The 26865-nt window shown below is 42.8% G+C and overlaps 1 protein-coding gene across 4 annotated transcripts in view; it reads left to right on the top strand.

Moving 5' to 3' along the window:
* Nucleotides 1–26865, top strand: part of ECT2 (epithelial cell transforming 2) — a 151486-nt gene that overhangs the window by 98836 nt on the left and 25785 nt on the right. For all 4 annotated transcript variants that reach the window (XM_078767642.1, XM_078767640.1, XM_078767641.1 and 1 more), the window contains exons 13-19: nt 406–474; nt 5989–6099; nt 6333–6429; nt 10944–11025; nt 11305–11383; nt 11873–11992; nt 15801–15936. In XM_078767642.1, the coding sequence (XP_078623768.1) occupies nt 406–474; nt 5989–6099; nt 6333–6429; nt 10944–11025; nt 11305–11383; nt 11873–11992; nt 15801–15936 (694 nt within the window). The remainder of the gene's footprint in view (nt 1–405; nt 475–5988; nt 6100–6332; nt 6430–10943; nt 11026–11304; nt 11384–11872; nt 11993–15800; nt 15937–26865) is intronic.

Genomic DNA, 26865 nt, shown 5'->3' with positions numbered 1-26865 from the left:
GCATCAAATTTCTCCTACACTTAACTGAGGGCAGATTTTGTGCTGATGGTCAAATTGTTGGAGAGAGAGAGAGATAGAGATTTTGTTCTCCGTATCTCTTAAGTTCGTGGAGAGTGCGGCATCTGACCACTCACTGCTCAATTTTAAGTCTGGCATTAGCATATATTGGGTTTTGCTCAGCATATCCTGTCCAACTTTAAGTATGTTGGGCATAGCTATGTTGTAGTTGTTTGGGGACGAACATGCTTGTAGCATTAGTGGCACTGGTTTTTGGCTCGTTTGCAAACCTGGTGACTTCATCGGCATGCAAAATGTTTTGTTGGACCACTTATGAACGACCCAGACAACTGACCTTTTATTGTTGGACTTTGCTTATAGTTTGTTTTGCTGCAATGCGTTTCTCAGGTGGATTTGCAAGAGGTGATGGCAAACTGGAGAGAGGAAAGCAGCATCGGCGAAGTGATCATTAAGCATGTAAGTGATTTGATACGCCATATTTGCTCTCAGAATAATTGGATTGGTGCAAGGACAAAAGCATTATATTTAACTTTAATCGGTCATAGCAACGGCCATTCCTATTTTATTATTTTTTGATGCTCATAACAACGGACGTTCCCATTTCATTATTTTAATGCTTGATTTTTCATTGTTGCCCTTGGTTTGAAAAGGGCACATTTCAGTGGACTTGCAGACAAATTGTCGCTGGCATTGGAACTCATTCACATGCTTGGCACTCCGTCTCCAGCTTTGTCTTGGTGCCATTATCACACCTAGTATATTTTCTAAGAATTTATATATTTGCAACTGCATCACATGATCTTTTATTTATTTAATTTTTAAATTGAAAAGGCACAACCAACCAGCAAATGGAGATAGACCCTGGTCTACCAATTTGCTGCAACTAATAAAGAGTAGACTTAGTTGTTGCAAGTTGGTAGTGTAGAATTTAGTTCTAATTGTTTGTTGGTTCTGCCTTTTCTACTGAAATAGATACTCCCAACCACATTAATTTAATGGCTGTGTGTCTGTATATTTATGTTTACAGGCCTTTAGATTATGTGCTGGCTACAGTGACTAACGCTGTTCTCAAAATAAATGTGCCCAATTAATGTCACCCAATGGATTGCACAGTTAACAAAAAATAACATTGACAGTGCTGTCAAAAACAAATTCAAGTGGAAATGCGTGGAAGAGGGAAGTACGGTATAGCTTTCCAAATGCTCTGTAACAGTATGATGTGATTGTCATTGTCATTTTTCCCAAAAAATAAATAATCACTTTTGGCAGAGGGTGGAGGAATCACCCACCCCTACCACATCTGAACTTCTCCTCTTCCCCACGCCTCTTCTCTCGGTCATTACAATCGCTTGCATTGTGCCAAAATTAATGTAATCTCAAGGCTTCGCATGTATGTATTGTCACGTAAGAGGCTCACAAATGTGTAATACAGTAATACCCCGGCCTACGTCATTAATTGGTTCCATAAGCCGTGACGTAACTCGGTTTTTGACGTAAACCGGGCATAATGCCTTTTCGCTCTTTCATGAGCCTCGATCTTGTATACAAAAAAAAAAAAAAAAAAGCCTTAAAATGAAGACAAACACCGTAAAACTAGAGTAAATAACTCGCGAAAGTATATAACTATCGCTAAACCTTGAAGAACACTAAAAACACATTTTAGTCATATTTTTTAATGAGTAATGAACACAATTAATACATGAATTTGTAAAGAATAATAAATAAAATTAATAAGATTATGTTATTCACCTTAAACTTGGCGTCTCTTCTGAACACAAACACACATTTTAGCAGTCTTAGCCGGCGGCGCTTTTTCAGTGACGTATGCGAGAATACGTTCCCTATCATGAATGATGGTCGATACCGTCGACCGTGGCAGCCCTAAGGCATAGACCTTATCGTGAATCGGTAAATATCAACAGAGGGCGCTCCACCGCAAAGCATGATGGGATCGAAAAGGGGGCAAAGGTAAACACGAACCCAGAAGAGGAAGCGTCTATCTACGATCGACGCTGTGTTTACGGAAAGGAAGATGGCTAATGTGAAAGAAATTCAGCGTTTTTTGGCATTAAAATCCAGCGATTTAAAGAAATATTTGAGGGAAAGGGGGGTTCCCATTGGAGAAGAGAAACAACCTGCTTATGCAAGAACAGTTCCTGAATGTTGAAACCTCGATCGGCCATACAAATATCGCCGGGCTGGAACTTGTCTACAATGTTCATCTTTACAATTTTTTTGTCCGACGTGTTTCCTCCTGTAGGTTTGGAAATGTATGAAATTGTTCCGCTAGGTGTAATACCAAGCAGTCTGTCAAAGTGACAGCGACCGCCGGCGACGCTATTGCCCCTTTACGATCCCATGACGCATTGCGGTTCCGATTCGCGATAAGGTCTATGTGCTATCACCGACACTTTTTCACCTTTTTCATACCTTTTAATCAGATTTAACTTATCTTCCATCGTAACCACATTACGCTTGGAAACACTAGCATTATCCTTCTTAGGACCCATGTCTAACACAGACACAGTAAAGGAATACTGTACGTCGCCTCTGTTTTGAATGCGAACCAGCAGCTGCGCGTACATACAGTATACTGTACGTACATTTTTATATTTTTTTAATGTGCTTTTTATTGTATTTTAAATTGTTTTTTAGCTTATTTTATTGCTAATTTATGTACTATTTTATTTATTTTAAATATATTTTTAAGGAAAAATGTTTTTTTCACGTCCGTAGTAGTGACATAAAGTCGCACATAATGACGTTCGCTGAACTGAAATTTACTCTAGAAGAATGGCGTAAAGTCGGATTTGATGTAGGTCGAAATGGCGTAAAACGGGGTATGACTGTATATGCCACTGTGCCGAGACCCAAGTTCCCGTGAACAGCCGGACAATTTTTTAACTCGCTATTTACCACACGGTGATTGTTCACTGTTGCGGCATATTCACCCCTAATGTCCACACGATTTAAACAATAGTGATTTGAAGTGCATGGGAAAACTTGGTACAAAGCCTCGCTTAAGATGGAGGTTTCATTGATAAAATTATGTGGTATCGGGGAAGACAAGCCAAACGGTAATGGAACGAGTGTGTGTGTGTGTGTGTGTGTGTGTGTGTGTGTTTGTGTGTGTGTGTGTGTGTGTGTGTGTGTGTGTGTGTGTGTGTGTGTGTGTGTGTGTGTGTGTGTGTGTGTGTGTTTGTTTGTGTGTTTGTTTAAGCCTGGTGTTGGCTTAACGGTTCGGATGCTGTCTTGGGATTCTAGGGTCCTGAGTTCAAATCCCGGTCAGTCGTTGAATTAACACCAGGTGGTGTTGACTCAACCTGTCATCCTTCCGAGGTCGGCGAAATGAGTACCAGCTTACTGGGATGAATGATCCATTTGAGTATACTGCGTAGGAGTGATACCCTGACCAAGATTGTGCCCAATAATGAAGAAACTGCTTTGGCCACCCTTTGCATCTGAAGATGCAAAAAGGAGTGGTCATTATCATCATCATATACTGTATATGTGTTTGCACATTTATATGTACTAGCATCTAATCTGTCTAGATTGGATTTGAATCCCAACCGAGCTATAAACTGTCATACCGCATTGTTTCACAGGCGGTGATTCATTCATGTTTGTGCCATCCTTTGGATGGATGTTAAAATTGGCGTCCCATCTTCTACCGTTGGTGGATGTTGAAAATCCCATGGTGTCGTTAGCCTGGAGTAGGCTAGCTATCACCGGAATCTTGAACAAATTCCAAATTTCTGCTCTAACTTCTGCTGGGAAGGCAATGGCAAACCAGACTGTTGTCATCCAACATAACCTTTGCCAAGAAACTGCATTGGCCTCACCAATGCTCTGCAACAGCGTATGGTATATGAAAAAACAAACTGGTTTAATTTCGTTATGTTCAATAATTGTCAGGCAGGTACACATTGTGGGCATTTCCCAGAATATAATTAGTAGGCATCATCCTAAAGCAGATGGTGAGGGAATGAGCAGATGCACTTTGGCTGCAAACTCCTTGCTCCGGCCATGTCTGGGAAATCAGATCCCCCTGCTCAAGTTGCTGACAGTGGGAGTGAGTAGCAATTAATACCTGGTCGCGAAGCACCATGCAGGGTGTCGCCACTAGGCCAGTGCAATTACCTTGCGTCAATGAGTCACAGGTGGGAATACCTGAAAAGTGCAAACCCACAACTGCCAGAAACTAAACATTGGGTAATGAGTGAACTCATTTTGAATATGCACTTGCATCTCATGGATGATGTGGTGTCTGCTTTCATTTATTTTCATAAACACATAATGTGGTCTTGCCCGAATGTAGATCAATGGAAGCAAGAGATTCAGTTAGAAATATTTTACTAATTATATTCTAAACCCATGCCCATTCATTTATCACACTGAATGATTTCATTCTGTCCAAATGAGCGTAATTATTGTTTGTAGCCACGTTTTCGTTCTCTCTCATTTTGTCTCCAAATTCCTCTTCATTGTAAATTACTAGGGCATGCCCGTACTATATCTATATCTAAAATTATATCCCCCCCCCTCTATTTACATGAAATGGTTTGGTCCAAAGCGAACGGCTTGCGAGTGGTGACAATCCCCCCCCTCTATTTACATGCAATGGTTTGGTCCAAAGCGAACGGCTTCCGGAGTTTGGTAAAGAAATCGCCATCGCGTGCACAAACGCGCAGGAAAGCGAATGAATCGCAAATTCGTTTTTATTAGTTGTAAAACATAGTTTAACGCCAACATAGTTTGCAAACGTGAAATAAATGAATACGCTCTCAAATGTGCCATCCGAGGCAGAGTGTGCCCGCCACGTTCGGCACACGCGATCGTTCGCTGCTCTCTGATTGGTTGAATCGTTTTTTGGACATAGCTCGGTAAGTAATTGTCCGATTAATATGAAACCTTGAAAAGGCACATCCTCGGGTCCCCAGCAATATACCTGGCAAGTTAAAAGTATATCGGACCCGTGGTTGTCGAGAAACAGCGGTCACAGACAAACGTACAGACAGACAGACAGAGATTACTGGAATTATAGATAGATAATCACTTCCCTTCTTGTGCTTCACCTGACAGAGCTGTGCTACAATTGTATATCAAGAACCAAAATCGATAGCGATTAATTATGTTCTTCAGATATGAAATGTCAAATAAATAATACAAATCACATCCATTGTTAGCACTTTTGTGAAAAATGCCCACATTTTATCACAGCTTGGAGGAGCTCATTGTGCACTTAGTTTGCACTGAAAATCCCATGCAAATGCAATATGCTTCTTAGGGTAATAAAATTAGAATGACCATCTGTTAATGAATGCTTCATTTTGACTGTACAGTACTGTCAAGGTTATTCCATAACTGAGCCGAGTCGTGATAACCGCTTGGCAGGAACCGTGGTATTAAAATTTTTAAACGAGAGGTTTCAGAAGAACATGATTTGGCCAAACCAAAATTTCAAAATGGAGAAGATTGTCATGGGGACCGCAAGGCTAACCCCCGCTCTAGCAGGGAAAATGGCCTTAAAATGCATGTTGTTGTTTGTTGTGTTTCAGAAGAACAATCCCTTTGCTCGTTCCATAGTTTAAAAATTCTGTGCAAATGAAGTTTGCTGTTTTAGCTTTTAGTAGCCCTTCCTGTTCTTCAAAAACTCAACCCAAGAGAGATCTATTATTGAAATGCCATGATGATTGCTCAGCCGGCACATTGCTTTGAGGTTTTCAAAGCAAAACATTTTACGCAATGCTTTTATTTTTAGTTTGCCATCAGCAATGCACTTAGCTCGTATTTCCAGAGTGACGTGAAGACCGTGAAACTGGCCTTTAAGTCTCACTATCAATATTTGTGCGGAATCTTCCATCATGTGTAGGAGTTTGTGTTTGTGACCATTTCTGAAAAGGTTATGAAGCTTGAGGTTTGAAAACTGGATTACTTGAAAGTTTGACTTGAACCCGCATTCTGCCACAGTCAGAGCGCTTGCTGAAAACGTATCCATCATTCATCAACTTCTTTGAGATGAGCAAAGAGACTGTGATTACGTGTGAGAAGCAGAAGCCACGCTTTCACGCTTTTCTGAAGGTGTGACTGCCACTTCAAACATCGCTTCCCTGTTAGCACAACTTTCACTTGAACTTACATATGATGACAGCCCTTGATTATAATGCAAATTATCTGTGAGTTTTAGGGATAATCTGTTGATATAATCTGGAAGAAACAATGTCTCCCCCCACCCCTTCTATTCTCTCCACAAAGTCTTCCTTTATTGGTTTTTCAACCCCCACACCCTTTTCCATGGCTTTCAATAATTTTAGATTAACCAAGGCAGGCCGCAGTGTGGGAGGCAAACTCTCGTCGAATTGTTGATTCGCCCGGTGCAGCGGTTACCAAGCATTGGACTGCTCTTAAATGGTACGTTCGCTTCGGTATTTGACTGCAATGAAGGATGTTTGGCTGTGCAATGGGCTAACTCCGTATTATACAAGCACAGGGGAATGAGAAGAGACTGTTTAAGATTTATTGAGACGTCAATAATAATAACAACCATTCATTTCGTGCTACAAAGGACTGCTGAGGCAGTTTCATTGACTAGAAGGCACAATCCTAGGCGGGTCGCCACACCGACACAGGACACTCTCGATTGGCTCATTTTCTCAGCAAGCTGGTATTCATTTTGCTGACCTCAGAAGGATGACAGGTTGAGGCAACTCACCTGCTGTTATTTATGGCACGACCATGGCTTGAACTCCGGGCCTTAAGATCTTAAGCCAACACCAAGCTTCATTTATTGAGAATTACAATTGACACACATACAAGTGAAAGGATGGGAGATGTGGAAATGAATGATCGTTTTAAGGCCATTTTCCCCCGCTAGAGCGGGGGTTAGTCTTGCGGCCCCATGACCTCATGGTTCCCTTTTTTGAGGCAATGTTTTTTATGGCCGGATGCCCTTCCTGACGCCAACCCTTAGTCACCTCTTAAGATGCACAGGGATACGGTGTACCTATTGTAAATCAGGGTACACACCGGGATCATTCATCCCAGCAAGCTGGTACTCAATTTGCCGACCTCGGAAGGATGACAGGCTGAATCAACCCCCCTAGCGTTAAATCAGCGATCGGCCGGGATTCAAACTCAAGATCCTAGGATCCCAAGCCGGCACCCTAACCGCTAAGCCAACACCAGGCTTGGAGATGTGGAAATAAACACATAAAATACCACGGTTTGATGGCTGAATCACAAAAGTGACATCACATACAAGGTGGGAGACTGTGGGTGTTGGGTGATCAAAATTTCACAATTTTTGCCAACAACTTACCCCAAATGCATTGTGCAATGATTCCACAATTAGAGGCTTGAGCTTTAGCCTGGTCCACTTTCATACTCTACACACTGGCAAATGGTCAAATTTACACCCCTCCACCCCACACGTCTCATGCTTTTCTCTCCTTTCACCTTCTCCTTCTCTTCTAACTTTTTCTAATTCTCCCATTTCCTACAAAATCCTTTGCCCTTCTTTATTATTACTTTTGCCCTAATCCTTTCCACGTTACTTGCTTTTATGTCTCGAGTTTAAAGCATCCGATGTGGTCTCTCTTCAACTTATCTCTTTTCTATCTCGTGTTCTCTCCCATGTGACCTCTCATTTTTCCTGTGACCCTAAATCGGGATGAAGCGTAACAGTGGGTTGACATCTAATGCAGGTGGAAGCATGTCCATGGAGCATTCACATCAAATTTTTATTTTCTAGTTCTTAGTATTGCAGTCCACACTCCCCCTCCCAAATTTCCCACTTTTTAATTACATGTACGAGTAGATGGCATGACTGTCGGGCATTACCAAGTTGTCCTAATTGTTGCTAAGATGTATCCCGTTTGTGACATTTCCAATGAAGACAATGTATGGATTTCTGAGCTTCTCATGCAAATCATATTTTTTGATGCAATTGAATGCAGTGAACTAATGCAATTCTTGAATCAGAATTTTATTTGCATAGCTTGTGTGCCTATAAGCGCAATGTTTAAATTGGCAGGCAGTGATAGAGATTACAAGTATTGCTATAGGCATCCATGCTTATTATTGAAGCATTTTTCCACAATTACTTTGCAATTCCACTTTGTCCTCAGGGTGAGAAGTGTGACGTTTCACTTTGTCTGTTTCCTCGAGGTACTTGAATCTTTGCCAGTGTATTTCTGTCATCATAAGATGAAGGAAAGGCGTTATCATTTTAAATAGAACACAGCCTGTTATTTATTTTAACATGAAACCTCATTTGTTATCTGCTTGTTAGTGCTCCATCTTATCCTGGCGTGAAATTCTAACTGGTGGTCGAGTGTAGCCTACCACCGCTCCCTTGTGACCACAACCTTTGGCTGCACCACATCCTCTTTCAAATGGAGCCTCTCTTGGCAGCTTTTCACTTGATCTACTATTTCATCTTTTAGTTGTTTTTTTTCTCCACTGTGTCCTCCCACCAATTCTTCTCCTCGTCCTTCTCCTCCTCATTCTCTTCCTCCTTCTCTTTCTCCTCCTCTTCCTCCTCTTCCTCTTCCTCCCCTCTTCCCCCTCCTCCCCCTCTTCTACCTACACCACTCCTTCCCCTCCTCCTGCCTCTTCTCCTCCTCTGTCTTCTTCTTCTTCTTCCCTCTTCGATAGATTCTCTCACTTTTCCTTTTTGGAGAAAACACCCAACAAATTAAGTTTGAATGAACCTGTATGTATAGTGTCCATGTGTATTGGAACACTCTCTTCAATCCCACTCTTCCCTCAAGGTCTTCAAAACAGCTGTTCACCACCATCTCTTATCTTCCTCCATCGAAAACCATGATATGTTCTACCCCCGTAAATACACCCCAAACCCACCTCCTTCAAGTTCCGTTTTATTTCCTGCAATCCCCTGCAGTGTCCATCTTGTTTAGCCCATGTACCACACCTCAGCCCTCTCCCTTCCACACATCTACCGATGTCCCTGTTCCACACTGTTGTTGTGCTTCCCTCTTTCACCCCTATTGTTTGCTGCTCCCTTTGTTATATGTTCTCTGTTCTCGCTCTCATCCGAGCCTTGACAACGTATCTTTAAAAAAAACATCTCTTGCACGCCTCGTTTTCGCGAGCATAATTCACAAGTGGTCAATCCCTCCCCCATTCTCTCCCCCACCCCCTTGCCTTTCCTAAACACCTGGTCAAAAAAGTAACCAGTTCCCCAACCTGTATCGCAATTGAGAGCAATAACATTTGGGCAAACCGCTTCATTGGTACCGACATTACAAAGATTGTGTTTCTGTCTGCCTTTCCGGGTGAACACCGTTGTGAATTAATGACCCTGCACGTTTCATTGCTGTCCCGATACATTTGCTGTTTGCGTTTGCATGTGTGTACCTGTATAAACCATTATTGTCATGCCGACATCACAATTCCACACTGTTTTTCCAGGTTTGCTCTGTGGGTCGAGACTGTCATATAATATTTACGGCTTGTATTCTCGAAGGGAAATTCTTGCACGATAACAATGAGAAGATATATTTGAATTTCTCGACAAACCTTGACACGACCGCAGTTATTTTATTATTATTTATTTGTGGGATTAATTATTTAATTTTATTGTTCTTTGGACGTGCATAACTATTTACATTGAGGTATACAGCTTTGGAATCAGATCAGTGACGCACTGGTGTCGCGCCGAGCGATGTTTTGTGGAGCTCCAGGAAGTAGATATTTTCCAATTCGGGCTAGAGCCTCGGTGCCTTCCAATCTGGCGCCTCTTGATGTTGTTGACACCAAAGCCCTAAGTATCACTGCTATCTCCAAAGCGAATGCCAAAGCAAAGCGTTTGCACTCCTTTCGCAGACAGGCGAGTTGCCCTTTTTCAACTTTTCTGGTATACTTTTATTCTGGTATCACCTCATCGTGCCCTCTTTCTCTCACCTTTCCAGGATATTTCTCACTTCAAAACCAAGCCGTTATTGGTTGAGGAGTGAAGGAGAAGAAGTCCCCTATAAGGGGTGGATGATGCAACCTCCCTAAATCCAGACTGCTCATCTTCACTCTTTCATCACTTATTTCATCCTTATATGAAATAATCTACCAGCCTCTGTACAATCTGCCTCTTCCTCTCATTTTTTTTTTTTGGTGGTCTGCTCCCTTCATATTTCGAATTCTGAGTCGATGTTTTGATATTTTAGTCAAATATGCCTTAAGGGGAGGGAGGTCAGTTGCTGCAGATCATCCTGCAAACAAACGTTGGCCCCAGGCAGTTGCTGCCCTCACAAACTTTACAATGCACATTCCACAAAGATAGATTGCTTCATAATTGTACTGTACAGGTACAATGCACCTTTCCCCAGATCTTGTTCACTTTCCTTGGTACCTTTACCACTTTCGAAGTCATGCGGTTCCATGAGGCTGTGAGCAGCTCCCGGTCCCCCGCGTCCTCGCCCCTTTCTCCATCACCTCGGAATTTTATATTAGTGCGTTTTGCTGAAATGGGCTTTCGTTTGCACGTTTGCACGAAAAATGGTTTTCGATCGGAAATCCATCTTCAAGCACTATTTTCTAAACGGAGAAAGAAAATGTCGGTGTTGAGATCTTTTAACCCTAACCTAACCCATTGGGGAATATTTTCCCTCCTCATTTTGTTTAAAAGTGGCTTGTTAGAAAAAGGAATTATTGAGGAGATCCTGTATCCCAATTTGCTTAAAGGAATATTTGTGAAATGGATCCATTTTTACAACTTTTAAAGGGCATGTGCATGTTTATTATATATTTATTTATTTTAAACCTGTCACCATCCATATTGTATTGCTGACTCCGGCAGGCTCAGCCATTCGTTCTCAAAATTCCCTGTGGATTGTTGCTTTGTGGTGACAAATCAAAGCAAATGCCATTGCCTTTGTTCCGTTCCAAACTGCTCTTGTCGGCAATGACAGATATCAAGAAGCACACGCCAGAGGGCAACCCAGACAAGAAAACGCTGGAGACGGCCATTAAGTGTCTGCGGGAGGTCATGATGTGAGTGTATCTTGTGGCTGACATTTTAGCATGGTACCAAAGACATGCACCATTATCCTTGCTGCCATAAAAGGGGTTATTTAAGAATATTTTGGAACGAGTTTTGGATGAGGGAAGTATTGAGGAGAAAGTGATGTTTAAATGTGTTTTATTTTGGATGTTGATTTGTTGAGCAAGATATTCAATTCAATCGTAGTTTGAGATGATGAAAATAAACAATGTCCTCCATATTTCCTCCAACCCCCCCCCTCCCCTCCCTCCTGGCCCCAACCCCTCCAGGCAGATAAATGAGGATAAAAGGAAGACTGAAGGGCAGAGGCAGATCTTTGACATTGTGTACGAGGTGGATGGTTGCCCGGTGAGCTTTGCGGGTGCTGCCGTTTTGGATGCTCTGTGTTCTCTAAGTAAAACTTTTCAGTGAAAGGGAAGCATTTTTATTTATTTGGGAATAATGAGCAAGATGTTCCTTTTGGGTTGAAACATCCCCTGCCGCCGTCCAAGTATAGAAAAAGGAATTTGCTCATGATTAATCTGTGGTTTCCCATGGTAACAATCTCCATGGGGACCAGTATGCAAATTTGCCTTAATTTTAATTGATCTGATTATGAGTAGGCTCTTGTCAAACACTGGGGTTGTGGATGGAAGGTGATATAATTGGAGGTAGACCAGTTGATGGTCACAACTAGTTGCTGGTTTGGTTTCAATGTTGAGATTCGTAATTGCCCTGCGTGGATCGCGTTTGCACGCATTCTGATTGCAAGCACGTGATTTTGTACAAACAATGCAATTACGGGGTCATGATTCACAGGCAATGCCGCTGATGTCGAGTTTAAATTCTTTTCTGCAGGCCAACCTGCTGTCGTCGCAGCGCAGTCTGGTTGCGCAGGAGGAGATGGTGGCTCTGGGCGATAAGCTGTGTGATCATGGAGAGAGCATCACAATGTTCCTATTTACCGATTGCCTCGAGGTCAGGCGGGTGGCTGAAGGGAGTGATGAGAAAATCGGGAATACTTCGGGGGAAGGGTATTGATTTTTGAGTGAACTACGGAGGTGGAGAGCGGCCCACAGATCTTGCTTTTGCCAGCCACTGTATTTTGGTTCCAACTTTGTGTGTTAGTATTTGGTAACACACATTGCTTTGCAGTCTTACTGAAGGATTAAAAAGTGAGCGAGTTTAGCTCGTATTTTTTTGAGGATTTCGAAAATCCTTTTAACGGCTATTTATCCCTAACTTTTTTTTTGTGCTATTGAAATGTCGCTTTCATTTAGTATTTCATTCGAGGCCTATTTCTGTCAATCAATACTGCATCCCACATAGGCCTTTTGAGCCATCATCGTTTCCATTGATGTGGAAATGTATTCCTGCTGTTCTTTTGTTGTTTATTTATTTATTTATTTATTTATTTAGAATTCCAGCCATTATCAGCACATCTCACCACAACTGCATTTTGTTGTGCGTTACTCGTGTGCGGTCATCATCTGAGGGTCATTATCTCACCTTTCTAAGATTAAAACGTTTTTCTTAGCATGCGAGAGTCGATCGGTTCGGCCTGTTTGATGTTCCCTTCTTAGAAGCTCTTGATGCTGGAATCCCAGGTTAAAATCCCATATATACTATTGATTTGTCCTTTGTGTACTAATGTCATAAGGATCTGCATGCCATGTACATTGTACAAGCTTCTTCGTCAACTTTAACTTAATCTTGACAAGGGATGAATGCATAACCCAGGTTGTACATGTCGCTCTTGCCTTCTACATGTCTTGCTGTACCATATTTGACATGGTGCTTTAAGGGATAGACTTGTACACACATATTAGGCAGGTCGAGTCGCAGGAAGCAGTATTTGTGCTACTTTTCTGTCACGTTGAGGATGTTCATGCAGCTGCCAAATGAATCCCCTGAGGGAAGCAGACGTCTCAGCTCTGCGAGCATCTTCGATTGAAGCTAGTTTGCATTGCAATTCCCGAAACGAGATGGTTACTCATGGCATGGCATATCTGATGAGGTCTACCTTTTTTTTTTTCCTTCAAAAAAACCCCCTTTTTTATTTTGGTTTTAGGATTTTGAACTGTTGCTCAACCTAATAATCTCTTGTTTCCTTCATTTGGTGAAGTGAGCCAAAGTTGAACTTTTTCTCGCCAACCATTTTAGGACGGAACAAATGATTGCCGAGTTGAGAGTGAAATTGTGCATTCCTGGAGCTTTCAAAATGTTCGAGCATCAAATCGTCACAAGTCCCCGTTTGTTTTGATCTGTGGAATGCTTCATTTGCCATTCTGAGATTGGCAGTCTTGTTTTTTCCTCTTGAACCGACTTTGTGCAGAATAAGAACCCTTAATTGTGTAAAGCTTACGTCTCTCGACTTGCTCTTGTTTCGTGCCTAGACTGTGCTTGCCCAAATTGTTTCAAAACTTGTTTTTTTGGGGGGGGTGGGGGGGGGGGGGGAGGGGAAGTTGCGATGTTTTCGTGGAAGAGAAAACTGGAGAGATTGGGGAAAAATTTGGGGTTTTGCAGAGCATTTGTCTCAATAATGTGTTTACGTGATCGTTTTAAATATTTCATACTTTTTCCAAGAATGAGGCTTGATTTCCTTTCACTTGTTTTCTTAAGGCTGTAGAGACACATTTGTAGGTATATTGTGGTGTTCTGCGCAGCACTGTCCAAGCTAATTGGTTGTTTTGTCCTCTAATCATCACCGTGCGTTTTGAAAAAAAAAAAAAACCTGGATATTGTAATCGCTCCGTCCGTCTGTCACATTATCTCCTCCTAAACGGTTGGGCAGTACGGACAAATTTTTAAACATTTTTAAATGAAACTTTGTATATGCAATCAACATTGTGGGGTAACGATTTTTTGGATTTGACCCACAGTGCATTCCCCTATGGGTGAAGACTTTGGGTAACAGGGGTCAAAACGGGAAAATAATTTAAACTCAAAATTCGATATTGGGTCATTCCCGGTGGAACTTTGTGCCATCCTTCAACTTTGATTTAAGCGGGAAGTGTGGGGATTTGTGATGGAGCGCCATCGACTTTGCTATAGTTCATATTACTCGCAAAAAAACTCATCCTTAACAACTGGTGAAGTCCCCCAGAACTGGTGTATTTTAGTTCCATCTTGATTGGTGCTATGCCATTGATAAGTACTGTATTTACATCGAGAGAATTGGGGTCCTCCCTGACTTTGAAATTCTCGATAACATGAATTTATTTTCCAACTAAAACCTTCCGTGCATACAATCGGTAGTTTTCAACTCATTCTGTCACTCACTCACTTTTTCAACACGTTCTGTCCAGCTGTCCAGGAGTGCATAGAAGTCAAACAAACACATCTTGAATGGCAGTACGATACTTCCAGGGTGCTCACTTGCCCTTATTTTGATTGCCCCCGTGCGCGTCCCAAAGGTTCATGTTGACACATCTCTCGATACCAATTAGAGCTGTTCCTTTAATTTATTTTCTCTTTCTAATCCACTGAAAAGCCAACCTGCAGGGAGAATCTCATTCATTCATGCAGTGAGTCTATAGCAAGGGTGCTGTATGTTAAGAGTAAGTTGGCAGAATTCGATTGTATTTTTAAATAATTTTCATGGATAAAACCGATGTTTATTTATCAGCATAAAAACGTAAGCATCCTTAAAAAAAAAAAATCGAACTATGTGTGCTTCTTCTAAACTTAAACCTCAGGCACTCTGTACACAGAATGCTTCACCCCACAACTCTTTCTCAAATTTAACCCCATGCACACACAGTACACAGAATGCTCCACCCCAGAGCTCTTTCTTCCACCCCAGAGCTCTTTCTCATGTTTAACCCCATGCACACACTGAATGCTCCACCCCAGAGCTCTTTCTTCCACCCCAGAGCTCTTTCTCATGTTTAACCCCATGCACACACTGAATGCTCCACCCCAGAGCTCTTTCTTCCACCCCAGAGCTCTTTCTCAAATTTAACCCCATGCACACACAGTACACATAATGCTCCACCCCAGAGCTCTTTCTTCCACCCCAGAGCTCTTTCTCAAGTTTAACCCCATGCACACACTGTACACTGAATGCTACACCCCAGAGCTCTTTTGCAAGTTTAACCCCACACACACACTGTACACTGAATGCTCCACCCCAGAGCTCTTTCTCAAGTTTCACCCCATGCACACACTACACTGAAGGCTCCACCCCAGAGCTCTTTTGCAAGTTTGACCCCACACACACACTGTACACTGAATGCTCCACCCCAGAGCTCTTTCTCAAGTTTAACCCCACACACACACACTGTACACTAAATGCTCCACCCCAGATCTCTTTTGCAAGTTTGACCCCACACACACACTGTACACTGAATGCTCCACCCCAGAGCTCTTTCTCAAGTTTAACCCCACACACACACTGTACATTGAATGCTCCACCTCTGAGCTCTGTCTCAAGTTTAACCCCGTGCGCACACTGTACATTGAATGCTCCACCCTAAAGCTGGCTATTTTTGCAGAGATGTATATACCTGCTTCACTCATTGCATATATTACACATGAATGGAATGCTAATAAGTTTTTCAACTTCACTTTAATGGGAATTGTTTTCATTGATCTGAATGTGCAACCCCCAAAACTTTGCTCGAGAGAAAGGAACTATCATAAGACTTGCTTGGTTTCCGTGTGGTTGCTTGATTTCTTGTTGGGCTACGTGTGTGCAAAACGAACGTGCGGGTGTGCACGTTTTTTTTTTTGTTTTTTTTTTCGTTTTGCTAAAAAAAAAAAAATGTTTACATCTCACCTAAAGATCGCACGTAAGAAGCATAGAGCGAAGGGAGGTTTCAAGAGCCCTCACAGTGTCCACATGCGTCCCTCACTGAAGCACCTTCTCCTCATGCAACTCTCACACATCCGCAATGTTGTGGACATCCAGGAAACAGATGGTAAGTGACACCCTACATGCACAACAGTTGTGACATGGAAATCATGAATTGTGGGAGGTTTTTATTTATTTTATTTATTCCTTGACCTCATTGAATTTGCTTAATGTGCAGACCAAATGGCATTGTAAAACCGTGCTTCTTGAGGCCTGGCTTGTTTTTTTGTTTGTATATTTATTGTCTTGGCTGTCTATTAGTTTATATTTAATTTGCTGTCATTCTGATTTTACCCAAAGCCACTAATCCCGATCCTCTCTCATTTCAACTGCACCTGTTGTTATTGGCTTATCAAACAACATTAACACTTTTTCCTGCTGTAAGGCAGAATTTGAGAAATGTCATTTCAGTCTTTTGGGGGCCTTGGTTTCAGGCCCTAGTGTCTGCTAATGATTCTTTATCAAAATAGAATGGCACTCGGTAGAGCGCATATCTCCGTCAGGCTGGTGAAGATCCGGATTTGGATCTGGATCCGGATTTGGATCTTCACCAAAATCGAATCCTTTCGTCCTTGTCACATTACCCAACCTCTCCAACAAATCCGTCCACAACGTTTTGAGATATCCTGTTCACAGACAAACAGACAGAAGTGAAAACATAATTTTCGGTGGTGGAGGTAAGGTTGAAAAAAATCCATCTTGGCAGTAAAAATATTAATTTGGGAAAAAAATTAATGTGGCTTTTGTTTTTCAATGTCAGTTGTTTCAGTCGGCCTTCATCGAAACATAAAATTGTTCGTTATTTGCTACTGAGGACATGAAGTGGGATTTAAAAAATGTTCCGACTCGTATTGGTAGTGATGATCATTATCGAGTGCTTTACATTGTATATCCTTCCATACATAAAAAGCCAAGAAAGCACCATTGAGTAGCAAGTGCAACTTTGGTAAATTTTCCACTGATTTCTGTGGAGGCCACCACATATTAGCGTTGTGGGTCCCTGATTTGCTGTGAAAAGCTCGTGATGTAAATATTAGCCTTATCATCGGCCCATTGTGTGGAACACGTTACTTCCATCTTACTTCGTCACAGATCCAGATGTAGACATGTCTGCATCCAGGAAACATTTTCACCAAAAATACCGTTATATACATTTATTTATCAATGAAAAATACTTAATATACATTTCTTTTAATTAGAGTAATTGTATCTAATAATTAGATTTTTATGCCGCCAACATCGCCGGAGATTTTATGTTTTCAGGTTGTCTGTCCGTCAGTCCGTCCGTCCGTCCATCCGGCCGTGCTAGGTTTTCGTTAGTGATAAGTTGATAACTTAAGAACGGCTGAAGGGATCTAAGTCAAACTTGGTGCAGGTATGAATAATGAAGTAAAGATGACCTGATTAGATTTTGGGGTCACGAGGTCAGAGGTCATGTTAGGTGAAAATCCTGTTACCGCAATAACTCATGAACCCATGATGGGAGTTTGACCAAAGTTGGTGCAAGTATGTATTATGATGCAAAGATGAACTAATTAGATTTTGGGTTTAAGAGGTTAAAGTTCAAATGTCAGACATCCCATTGGGTAAAAATTCTGTTACTTAGCTAACTTGTAAACCAGTGATGGGATTTTGACCAAACTTGGTTGAAGTATTTATTATGATGCAAAGATGCACTGATTATATTTCTGCATGAAGAGGTCAAAGGGCAAAGGTCAGTTTTTGTAATATGTTTTTGGTAACACAATCACCTAATAACAGCTGAATGGAACCAAGTCAAACTTGGCACAGGTATGTATAATGATGAAAAGATAAATAGATTCCATAATGGGGTCAAAAGGTCAAAGGTCAGAGGTCCCATTAGGTAAAAATTATATTAATGTGCTAACTCGTGAACCAGTGATGGGATTTGTCCAAACTTGTTGCAAGTATATATTATGATGAATAGATGGACTGATTAGATTTCAGCATAAAAGGTCAGAGGTCATGCCTGGCAAAAATGTGATACTTGAGAACAGCGGAAGGGTTTTAAATCAAACTTGGTTCAAGTATGTATTATGATGTAATAATATGGGCAGAGGCATATCAGTCGACGTCGTGACATCGAAGAGTGCCATTCTAGTTAGGTTTACTCTCCACGAAATGGATATCATTATCGAGTTAACCCCATGCACACCGAGTGTGGGCATGAAATGGAGAGTAACCTATTATTATTATTCCCAAAGTTTTTCTTATTTTTCTTATTCTTCCACTCTATTTTGCACCTCCGAAAACTTTAAAATTAAGTTTCTCAGCAACCGCTGGTCGGATTGACAGGAGATTTTCATCAAATGATCGGCTGGGGACGTATAATTTTTTTTGCTAATTATGACGTCTTAGGCCACGTGGTATGGGCGCCATCTTGTAAAACACCTTCAACTTTGCCCCTCCATATCTCAAACGGCTCATTCTGAAGAACTCTGCAATCGGACCAAAAAACATGTTTATTTAGTATATTAAAAATGCTACCGTTAAGAGGTTAGAATTTGTAAAACACATCTTTACTCACACGAAAATGATGTTTTTTTTCCCAGATCCTTAGTTTAAAAAAAACCTCAGAATGCAAAAAATTTCGAAGTCATACGTCACATGGTTCGGCCGCCATATTGTTTTTCGTGGAAAAACACGAAAACCCCTTTTTCTCCGCAACGGCTGAACAGATCGAGCCCAAACTTGGCATGCATAATCACATACCCATTACGAACAAAAAAGTCAACGAGCGTGACGTCATGCGTCACATGGTTTCAGAGTTATGACGTTTTTAAGCATAAACTAAAAATGCTATCTTCTCCATAATTTGTGAAGATATCGAGTGGAAACTTTACACAAATGTTCCCCATGGGGGGGAGTTTAAATAATATTTGAGACGTTTTGATAAGTCACATGGTTTGGCCGCAATAAATAATTGAAGGAAAATCCTAAAAAGCTTCTAACTCTTGAACCACTGCATTGATTGACTTGAATTTTTAATGCATTGTAGATCTCATCAAGCGGAACAAGTGTGTAAAATTTCAATATGATTGGTTGTACGGTCTCGAAGCTAGAAGTCTTTCTTGTTGAAAGAAGAAGAAACGCACCTTATTTGTGTTGCCAGGCCATGTAACTCAGTGCTACTGCCATTTTAATGACTAATTTCCTTTAAAAACCATTTTCTCTGCAATAATTGGACCGATTGAGAGCAAATTCTCATCATAGGAGGGACTCGGCCTGTAGAATATTTTAATGGTAATTATGACTTCACAGGTCACGTGGTTCGGCCGCCATATAGTTTTGAGTGAAAAACACGAAAACCCCTTTTTCTCCAAAACGCCTGAACAGATGGAGGCCAAACTTTGCAGGCAGAATCGCATACCCATGAAGAACAAAAAAGTCAGTGAGCATGACGTCATGCATCACATGGTTTCAGAGTTGACGTTTTTAAGCATAAACCTTTAAAACCTAGCTCCTCCCTCATTTTTGATCCAATCGAGGGGAACTTCACAGGTGTGTTCAGCATATCAGTCTAATATAACATCCTTTTGGAATTTGCGATAGGTCACGTGGTTTGGCAGATATCGTTAATTAAACGCAAGTATTAAAAACATTTATATCTCTTCAACCGCTTCATTGATTGATGTGAAACGTCATACTATAGTAGAAGTCATGAAAAGTAACAAGTGTGCAAAATTTCAAGATAATTGGATGTAAGGTCTGGAAGCTAGAAGTTGTTATTGCCTGAAGAAGAAGAGTCTTCAAGTGTGGGCAATTAATTTATTTATCACATGTACAGACATGCAGGCATCGTTTGACACGATCTAACGGAGTAATTTGATCCTCAAATAAAATTCTAATTCCAGATTTGTCAATGGCTGAGGTATATTAACAAACGAATAAAACAGATTTGGCCAAATTCCGAGTTTTTATGAAAAGATTGCATATTCACACAGAGTTGTGAGAGGCTGAAGAAGAAGAAACCTCACATGGCTTCTCACACCAAATAAATACAGACTTGGCATTTAAGATGGAATTTTTTTTTTTTCTTGACTTGGGTTTACTCTCTGAACTCAGTATATCAATCTGGTGAGTTTCTTTTACCCTTCGGTGATGTCTTTGTTGAAAGAACCATGTCACTGATTGTCTTTCGCAGCAAGAAGTCAATAACAGGATTATATCACAGGTGGCGTGACAAAATGTAAGGACAGGTACATTTGACGATTGGCTTCACAATCGGGTATATAAGGGTTGTTGCGTTCTGTATTAGTGGAAAACAACTGCTGCACGTCTACAAAAGTTATTGCCGCTTCCTCTGGAGATGGTCCGTCAACTTGACAATGCTGTTTGTCATGGAGTGGTGGCTTTACGAAATTCTGGCATGAAACAGCGTGCTATTGCTCGGCAGTATGGCGTCACTCAAGGTCAGGTGTCAAAGATCCTGAAACGAAATGCTCAGAGGGGTGTACCTACTCCAATACCGAGGCCAGGACGTCCCCGCAGAACCACAAGGAGGGATGATCGCCAGCTGCACCGGTTAGTCCGCAATGGCCGTACCAAGTCAGCTAATCGGCTTAGGGCTGAGTGGCAGAACTGACAAATGTGCCTGTATCCAGAAGGCTAGTCAACCAACGACTGGTTCAAGCAGGCTATCGTGCCAGGCGTCCCCTGAGAAAGCCACGCCTGACCAGACAACACAGCCAGCGCCGATTGCAGTGGGCCAGAGAGCACCGTCAATGGCAGCCAGGACACTGGAATCACGTGACCTTCAGTGACGAGTCTAGATTTCTGGTCTATCGTCAAGATGGCCGCGTCCGAGTGCACAGACAAGTGCATGAAGCCCACAACGAAGATTGTATAGTGCCAAGAGTCCAAGCTGGAGGTGGTGGGGTGACCGTTTGGGCTGCTTTTCATCCAAGGGGCAAGACTGACCTGGTTGTTCTGAATGGAAACCTGAACCAGTTCAAGTACAGGGTCATTCTGGAAGAAACATTGCTTCCATTTGCTCGTGCAGCCTTTCGAGGAAACTTTGTCTTCCAAGATGACAATGCACGGCCTCATCGTGCCCGCATGATCCAACACTTTCTTGCTGACCGTGGTGTCGAGCATATGGAGTGGCCTGCCATGTCCCCGGATATGAATCCGATTGAGAACTTGTGGGCAGAATTAACACGTCAAATCGACAACTTGGACCAGCAGCCTACCTCTGTGCGTGAATTGCAGCAGACTATTGTCACTGCATAGCAAGCGATTCCTGTCCAAACCTTGGCAAATCTCGTGAACAGCATGCCTCGACGTGTACGTGCTCTCCTGAATGCTCGTGGGGGTTACACGAAGTACTGAACTGTAATTTTACTGTCCGTAATCCCAGTCATAATTTAGCTTTTGTTTTTGTTGAAAAAAAATTTGGCTAATGTGCAAAATAAAGAGATACTTCTGGAAAACGTACAGAAGTTTAACACAGTACTGTCCGTGAATTGAGTTCGATATCAGTTTACATCACTTTCAAGGATCAATTTATTTGCTTCGAAATGTCAAATGTGGTTTTTGTTTATTTTAAAGGTCACATTAACAAAATCTAGAATAATTTCAACATAATTCCAATGAACTTTTGGTTCTAAGTCATCTTGAAAAGTAAGTTCACCCCCACAAAAAAAATATTCCATATTAAATGCCAACAATGCCATATCACTTCCGTTTCCGGTCTTGCTGGCGAGGGTTCGTTTATTCTCAGCTCTCCATGCTATCCATCGAAATCGAAGTTAAGTAATTGTTCCCATTTGTATTTTCGTTATAACTATTTATTTTATGGTGTATATATTGTCTCCCGACGAAGATTTTCGGTGCAAATCTTTCATACCTGTATTGAAAATCGTGTTAATTCGGGTCGTGTTTTGAGGCCTTGTAGTTGTACAGTGAACACTGTACAACCTTGAGGCTTTGTTTTTCTCTCAGCGGTCCGTGTTTTTGTGATCCAATAACTTTCGTTCTCTGTTTTCCCAATCTTTTCACCCCATAGCCCTCTTCCTTGTGTAAATCACAACTCAAAAAAATCCAAAAAAAAAAACATTTCCTTCTCTGTTCTCATTCGTTTATTAATTCTTATTCGTTCGTTCGTTCGTTCTTCGACCACGTGTTTCTCCCCCATTTCCCCAGATAGATTGTCAAATTTCAACTCGTTATTTTATCGTCCATGCGTTATTGTTTTGATAATAGTTACTTTTGGTTTGAATTTCCTGTAACTTGTAATTATTTAATCGTGTTCTGCTCCTCGTGTGCGGCCTTGTAGTTGTACCCCCGTCGGTGTTTGTTATCTTAATCGTGTTTTGCTTGGCTCTTAGTTTTTTTCCCTTCTACCCCGAACATAATACTCTGTCTAACGTTCTAAATCCCCACCTCCCCCCCCCCCCCCCACCCCCAAAAACCAAACAAACAAAAAAAAAACCAAAAACATTTATTTTCCTTTCTCCTCGTGTACTGTTGACTCATCCTGTATTTTCTGTCCAGGTGTGCTGTTCGCCCCGCCCCCATTAACTCCTTGCCATCCACCGTTTGCCCTTCACGTGACTCGTGGTGGTCCCTCTCGGCTCTCCCCCCGTTGGTATTTTTGTGCACATAAGATTGTTCACGGTTCTGTTTAAATATTATTTAAATATGTTTCACCTTTCCCCTTCAGTGTTTTACTCAGTGGTATTTTACAACACGCTGTTTTTCTTCCTATTTAAAAGGCTTTTCTCAATTTCCTCTCCAACTCATTCCACCTCAAAAAAAAGAAATTCAATATCTTATACGTCTCCCTCACTACATGGTCTAAATTCACATTCATTCCATCCCTCCTCCATCATTCTGAACCGGATTGCTAACTTGAAAATCACAACAAACCCAATTTGTTTTCAATGTTCGTCTTTCATTAATCATCCACTTTCTAAACTCCCCTCTTGCCCCTCCCATCCAAATCCCTCCCCTTGCACCTACACTCCTAAACTCCCCCCTTGCCCCGCCACTCTTAAACTCCCCCCCTACCCCTCCACTCCTGAACTCCCCCCTTGCCCTTCCACTCCTGAACTCCCCCCTTGCCCTTCCCCTCCTAAACTCCCCCCTCACTCCTCCCCTTCAAAACTCCCCCCCAACCCCTCCCATTCAAATCTCCCCCCATACCATTCCTCTCCAATTCTCCCTCCTCCCCTCCTCCTCCTCAAAGCTGCCTCCTCCCCACTTCGTCTCCCTTCTATCTCATACCTCCACCCCCCCCCCAACCTTCTTCTTTCCTCTGCCCCCCCTCAAACAACCCCTCACTGTGCCTCATCCCTTCACCTTCAAACCTTTCATCCTCCTCATCCTTCCCTTTCTTGGAACTCTTCTGCAATCGCTGACACACTAACAACTGCTCTCCCTACCTCCCCCTCTCATCCTTCATCTTACCCTACTCCTCCCCTCCCCTGTCCTGTACCCGATGCTCCCCCTCTCTCTTCATTAACGGTATGGACCTCAAACATCCGGGGCCTTCGCTCAAACCTGACTGATCTCTCCATACAGGTTGCTTCTGACAATCCAGACTTGATCTGCTTAACAGAGACTTTCCTCCTTCAAGATGTCTCTGATTCCTTAATATCTCTTCCTGGTTACTCCCTCCTCCGGTATGATAGACCTGAGCCTCGGCCTGGTGGTGGGGTGGCTATCTTTATCAAAAACTCTCTTCCTCACTCTCCTTGCACTGCCCTCTCTCCTCCTCACCCCCAGGAGTACCTCTGGCTACGGCTTCCTCTCCGCTCCCACCTTTTGTTCATATGTGTTCTGTACCGTCCCCCAAACAGTGATGACTCCATCTACATTTCACTGTCTGACAACATGGACCAACTTCTATCCACTCATCCCAACTCTCTCTTCCTCATATGTGGTGACTTCAATTGTCATCATGCCACCTGGTTGGGTGTGGATTCCTCTCTCACCAGTCATGGCACCTCAGCAAAGGACTTCTGTGACTCACTGGGATTGACACAATCTGTCAATTTCCCGACCCGGATCTCAGCCAGTGGAGTATCTTCTCTTCTAGACTTGGTTATGACTAACTTCCCTGCTAATGTCTGCTGCTCTTCTTCTGCTCCAATCGGTTCTTCTGATCATGTGCTTGTCAAAGTGGACATCTCTCTGGCCATTCTCAGAGAGCCTCCTCAGCGTCGACGAGTCTGGCATTTCACTCAGGCCGACTGGGACGGGCTTCAAGCAGCCATCAATCGTCTGGATTGGTCTCCCATCTCCACTGCCTCTGACATCAATTCTTCCTGGGAATTCTTCCAAAGCAAACTGATCTCTCTCATGCACAGATTTATCCCATCTCGCCTTCAGTTGTCTTACCCTTCCTCCCGTCCATGGTACACTGAATCTTGTGGTGAGGCAGTTGCCCTGAAACAACTTGCCTTTGCCTCTTGGAAGGCTAATCCAACTGAAGGAAATCTCAGTTCCTTCCACCAAGCTCGGAACAAGTGTGTGTCTACCCTCAGGAGTGCCAGGAAGCACTATCTCTCCTCACTCAAGAATGAACTCTCAAACCTGTCTCCTTCCTCCAAATCCTGGTGGCGTCTGGTCAAATCCGTTTCTGGTGTTTGTTCCCCCTCCATCCCCTCCCTTACCTCAAATGGCCACACAGTTGACATCGCACGTGACAAAGCCGAATGCCTCAACTCTGTGTTTGCCTCAAAATCCTTAGTCCCAAACCCATCTCTCTCTGTTCCCACCTTTCCCAGTCGAACCAAACTGCTCCTGGACTCTGTGACCTTCTCTCCTGACAAGGTGGAGGAGTTTTTGTCAAACCTCGACTCTGATTCTGCAACTGGACCAGATGGCATCAGCCCACGGGTCCTAAAATCCTGCTGTGCCGCTCTATCTCACCCTCTCTCTGTTCTTTTCACCCTATCTTTTGCTCAAGGTCATCTGCCAGCATCCTGGAAATCAGCAAACATTACCGCTTTACACAAAAAAGGTGCAAAAACAGATCCTTGCAACTACAGACCAATCAGCCTGCTCCCAATTATCAGCAAAGTCATGGAATCCATCATTGCTTCGGATATGAAATCTTTCCTCTTCTCCAATGGCTTGATCTCTGATCATCAATTTGGTTTCAGACCAGGTCACTCTACTCTGGACATGCTGCTTCTGCTGTCTCAACAATGGATGGAGGTCCTCAATGCCAAACAGGAAATCAGAGCTGTCTCCCTTGACATATCACGTGCCTTCGATACGGTCTGGCACCCAGCTCTGCTCACCAAACTCTCCTCCTATGGTATCCATGGAAATCTCCATGCATGGCTTGCGGACTTCCTCTCTGGTCGTAGTCAACGTGTGGCCCTGAATGGATTTCTCTCATCTCCCCTTCCCGTTCAGGCTGGAGTTCCCCAAGGCAGTGTGCTGGGCCCTGTGCTTTTTCTGGTCTTTATCAATGATCTCTCCGACTCTCTGGAAAATCCTCTGTATCTCTTTGCTGATGACTCCACTCTCTGCCGCTCCAATCCTCTTCCCTCAGATCGGCAGTCTGCAGCCTCCTCACTCTCTGAAGACCTGGACAAAATCACAGACTGGTCAAACATGTGGAACATGTCTTTCAATCCTGACAAATCTCACACTCTTACTAGGTCTCTCCGAAAAGATCGACTGGACAACCCTCCCATCTACTTTCTCAACAATCCTCTCCAAGAAGTTCTGTCGCTCAAGCTTTTGGGTCTCACCATCTCCCATGATCTTTCTTGGGAAAACCACATTTCCAAGCTGGCCTCCAAAGCCAGTCGCCGACTGGGCATCCTCCGTCGTGCGAAGTCCTTCCTAGGCACACCTGAGCTCCTCACCACATACAAGGCTTTCATCCACAGCTCAATGGAATACTGTTCTCCCCTATGGGCTGGTGCTCCTGCCTCACACCTGGCTCGGCTTCACGCTGTTGAATCCAAAGCTTTCAGAATCATTGGAATCTCCCGCGATGAAGCTATCTCTGAGGGCCTTTCACTCACTCACCGCAGGCAGGTAGGTGGTCTTTCTGTCTTCTACCGACTCCTCTCCGGCCTTGCTCCCCCAGCTCTCTCTGTGCTCTGTCCCCCAAATATTCCTACAGGTCGCACAACATCTGCCAGCCACCCTCTGATGGTTAAACTGCCGAAATCTCGGCTCTCTGCTCACCTTCACTCTTTCATTCCTCTTTTCTCCCGCCTCTGGAACAAACTCCCACACTCACTTCAATCACACTCCTCCCTCCAGGTCTTCAAAACAGCTGTTCACCACCATCTCTTATCTTCCCCCATCCAAAACCTTGATCTTTTCTACCCCCACTAATTCACCCCAGATCCACCTTGTTTGAAATTCCAACTTCTTTCCTGGAAGTCTTGGCAGTGTCCATATGTTTTTATACCTCTCCCACCCCCCCCCCCCCCTTCCCATGCCTCCCCCCAAAGCCCTCTCCCTCCCACAGTTCTCTCGATGTCTCCATGTCTCTCGGTCCCTGCTCTCAAATGTTGTGTTTGTGTCCTTCCCCCTCTCTCCCCATCTTGTCTACCGCTCCCGATGTTATTTGTTTTGTGTGTCTGTTTGTCTTTCTGTGTGATTAATGTTCGCTCTTTCACGAGCCTCGATATTGTATACAAAAAAAAAAAAAAAAAAAAAAAAAAAAAGGTGTAATTCTGGCTCTGCGATTTCCAGGTTTATTTTCTTTTAAAATCGCTTTCTCTGCAGTCTTTGTATGGATTGACATGAAATTTTCACCATCTGGGCATGAAGAATCTTTTAAGGATAATTATGACGTCACAGGTCACGTGGTAAGGCCGCCATCTTGGGAAAGCCGAAAAAATTTACATCTCTATATCCCCAAAAGCGCTGAGTAGAAAAGATTGAGACACATCTCATTGCAAGGAACTATCCATGGAGAATAAGCCTTGTGAATTATGATGTCATATGTTCCTCCATTATGACATCATAATTCGACAAGCACAAAACTTCATCCGAT

Source organism: Myxine glutinosa, chromosome 13 (genome assembly GCF_964187855.1).
Source record: "Myxine glutinosa chromosome 13, kmMyxGlut1.1, whole genome shotgun sequence".
Taxonomy (NCBI): domain Eukaryota; kingdom Metazoa; phylum Chordata; class Myxini; order Myxiniformes; family Myxinidae; genus Myxine; species Myxine glutinosa.
The sequence above is the reverse complement of the archived record's forward strand: the minus strand, read 5'-3'. Positions and strand labels throughout refer to the sequence as shown.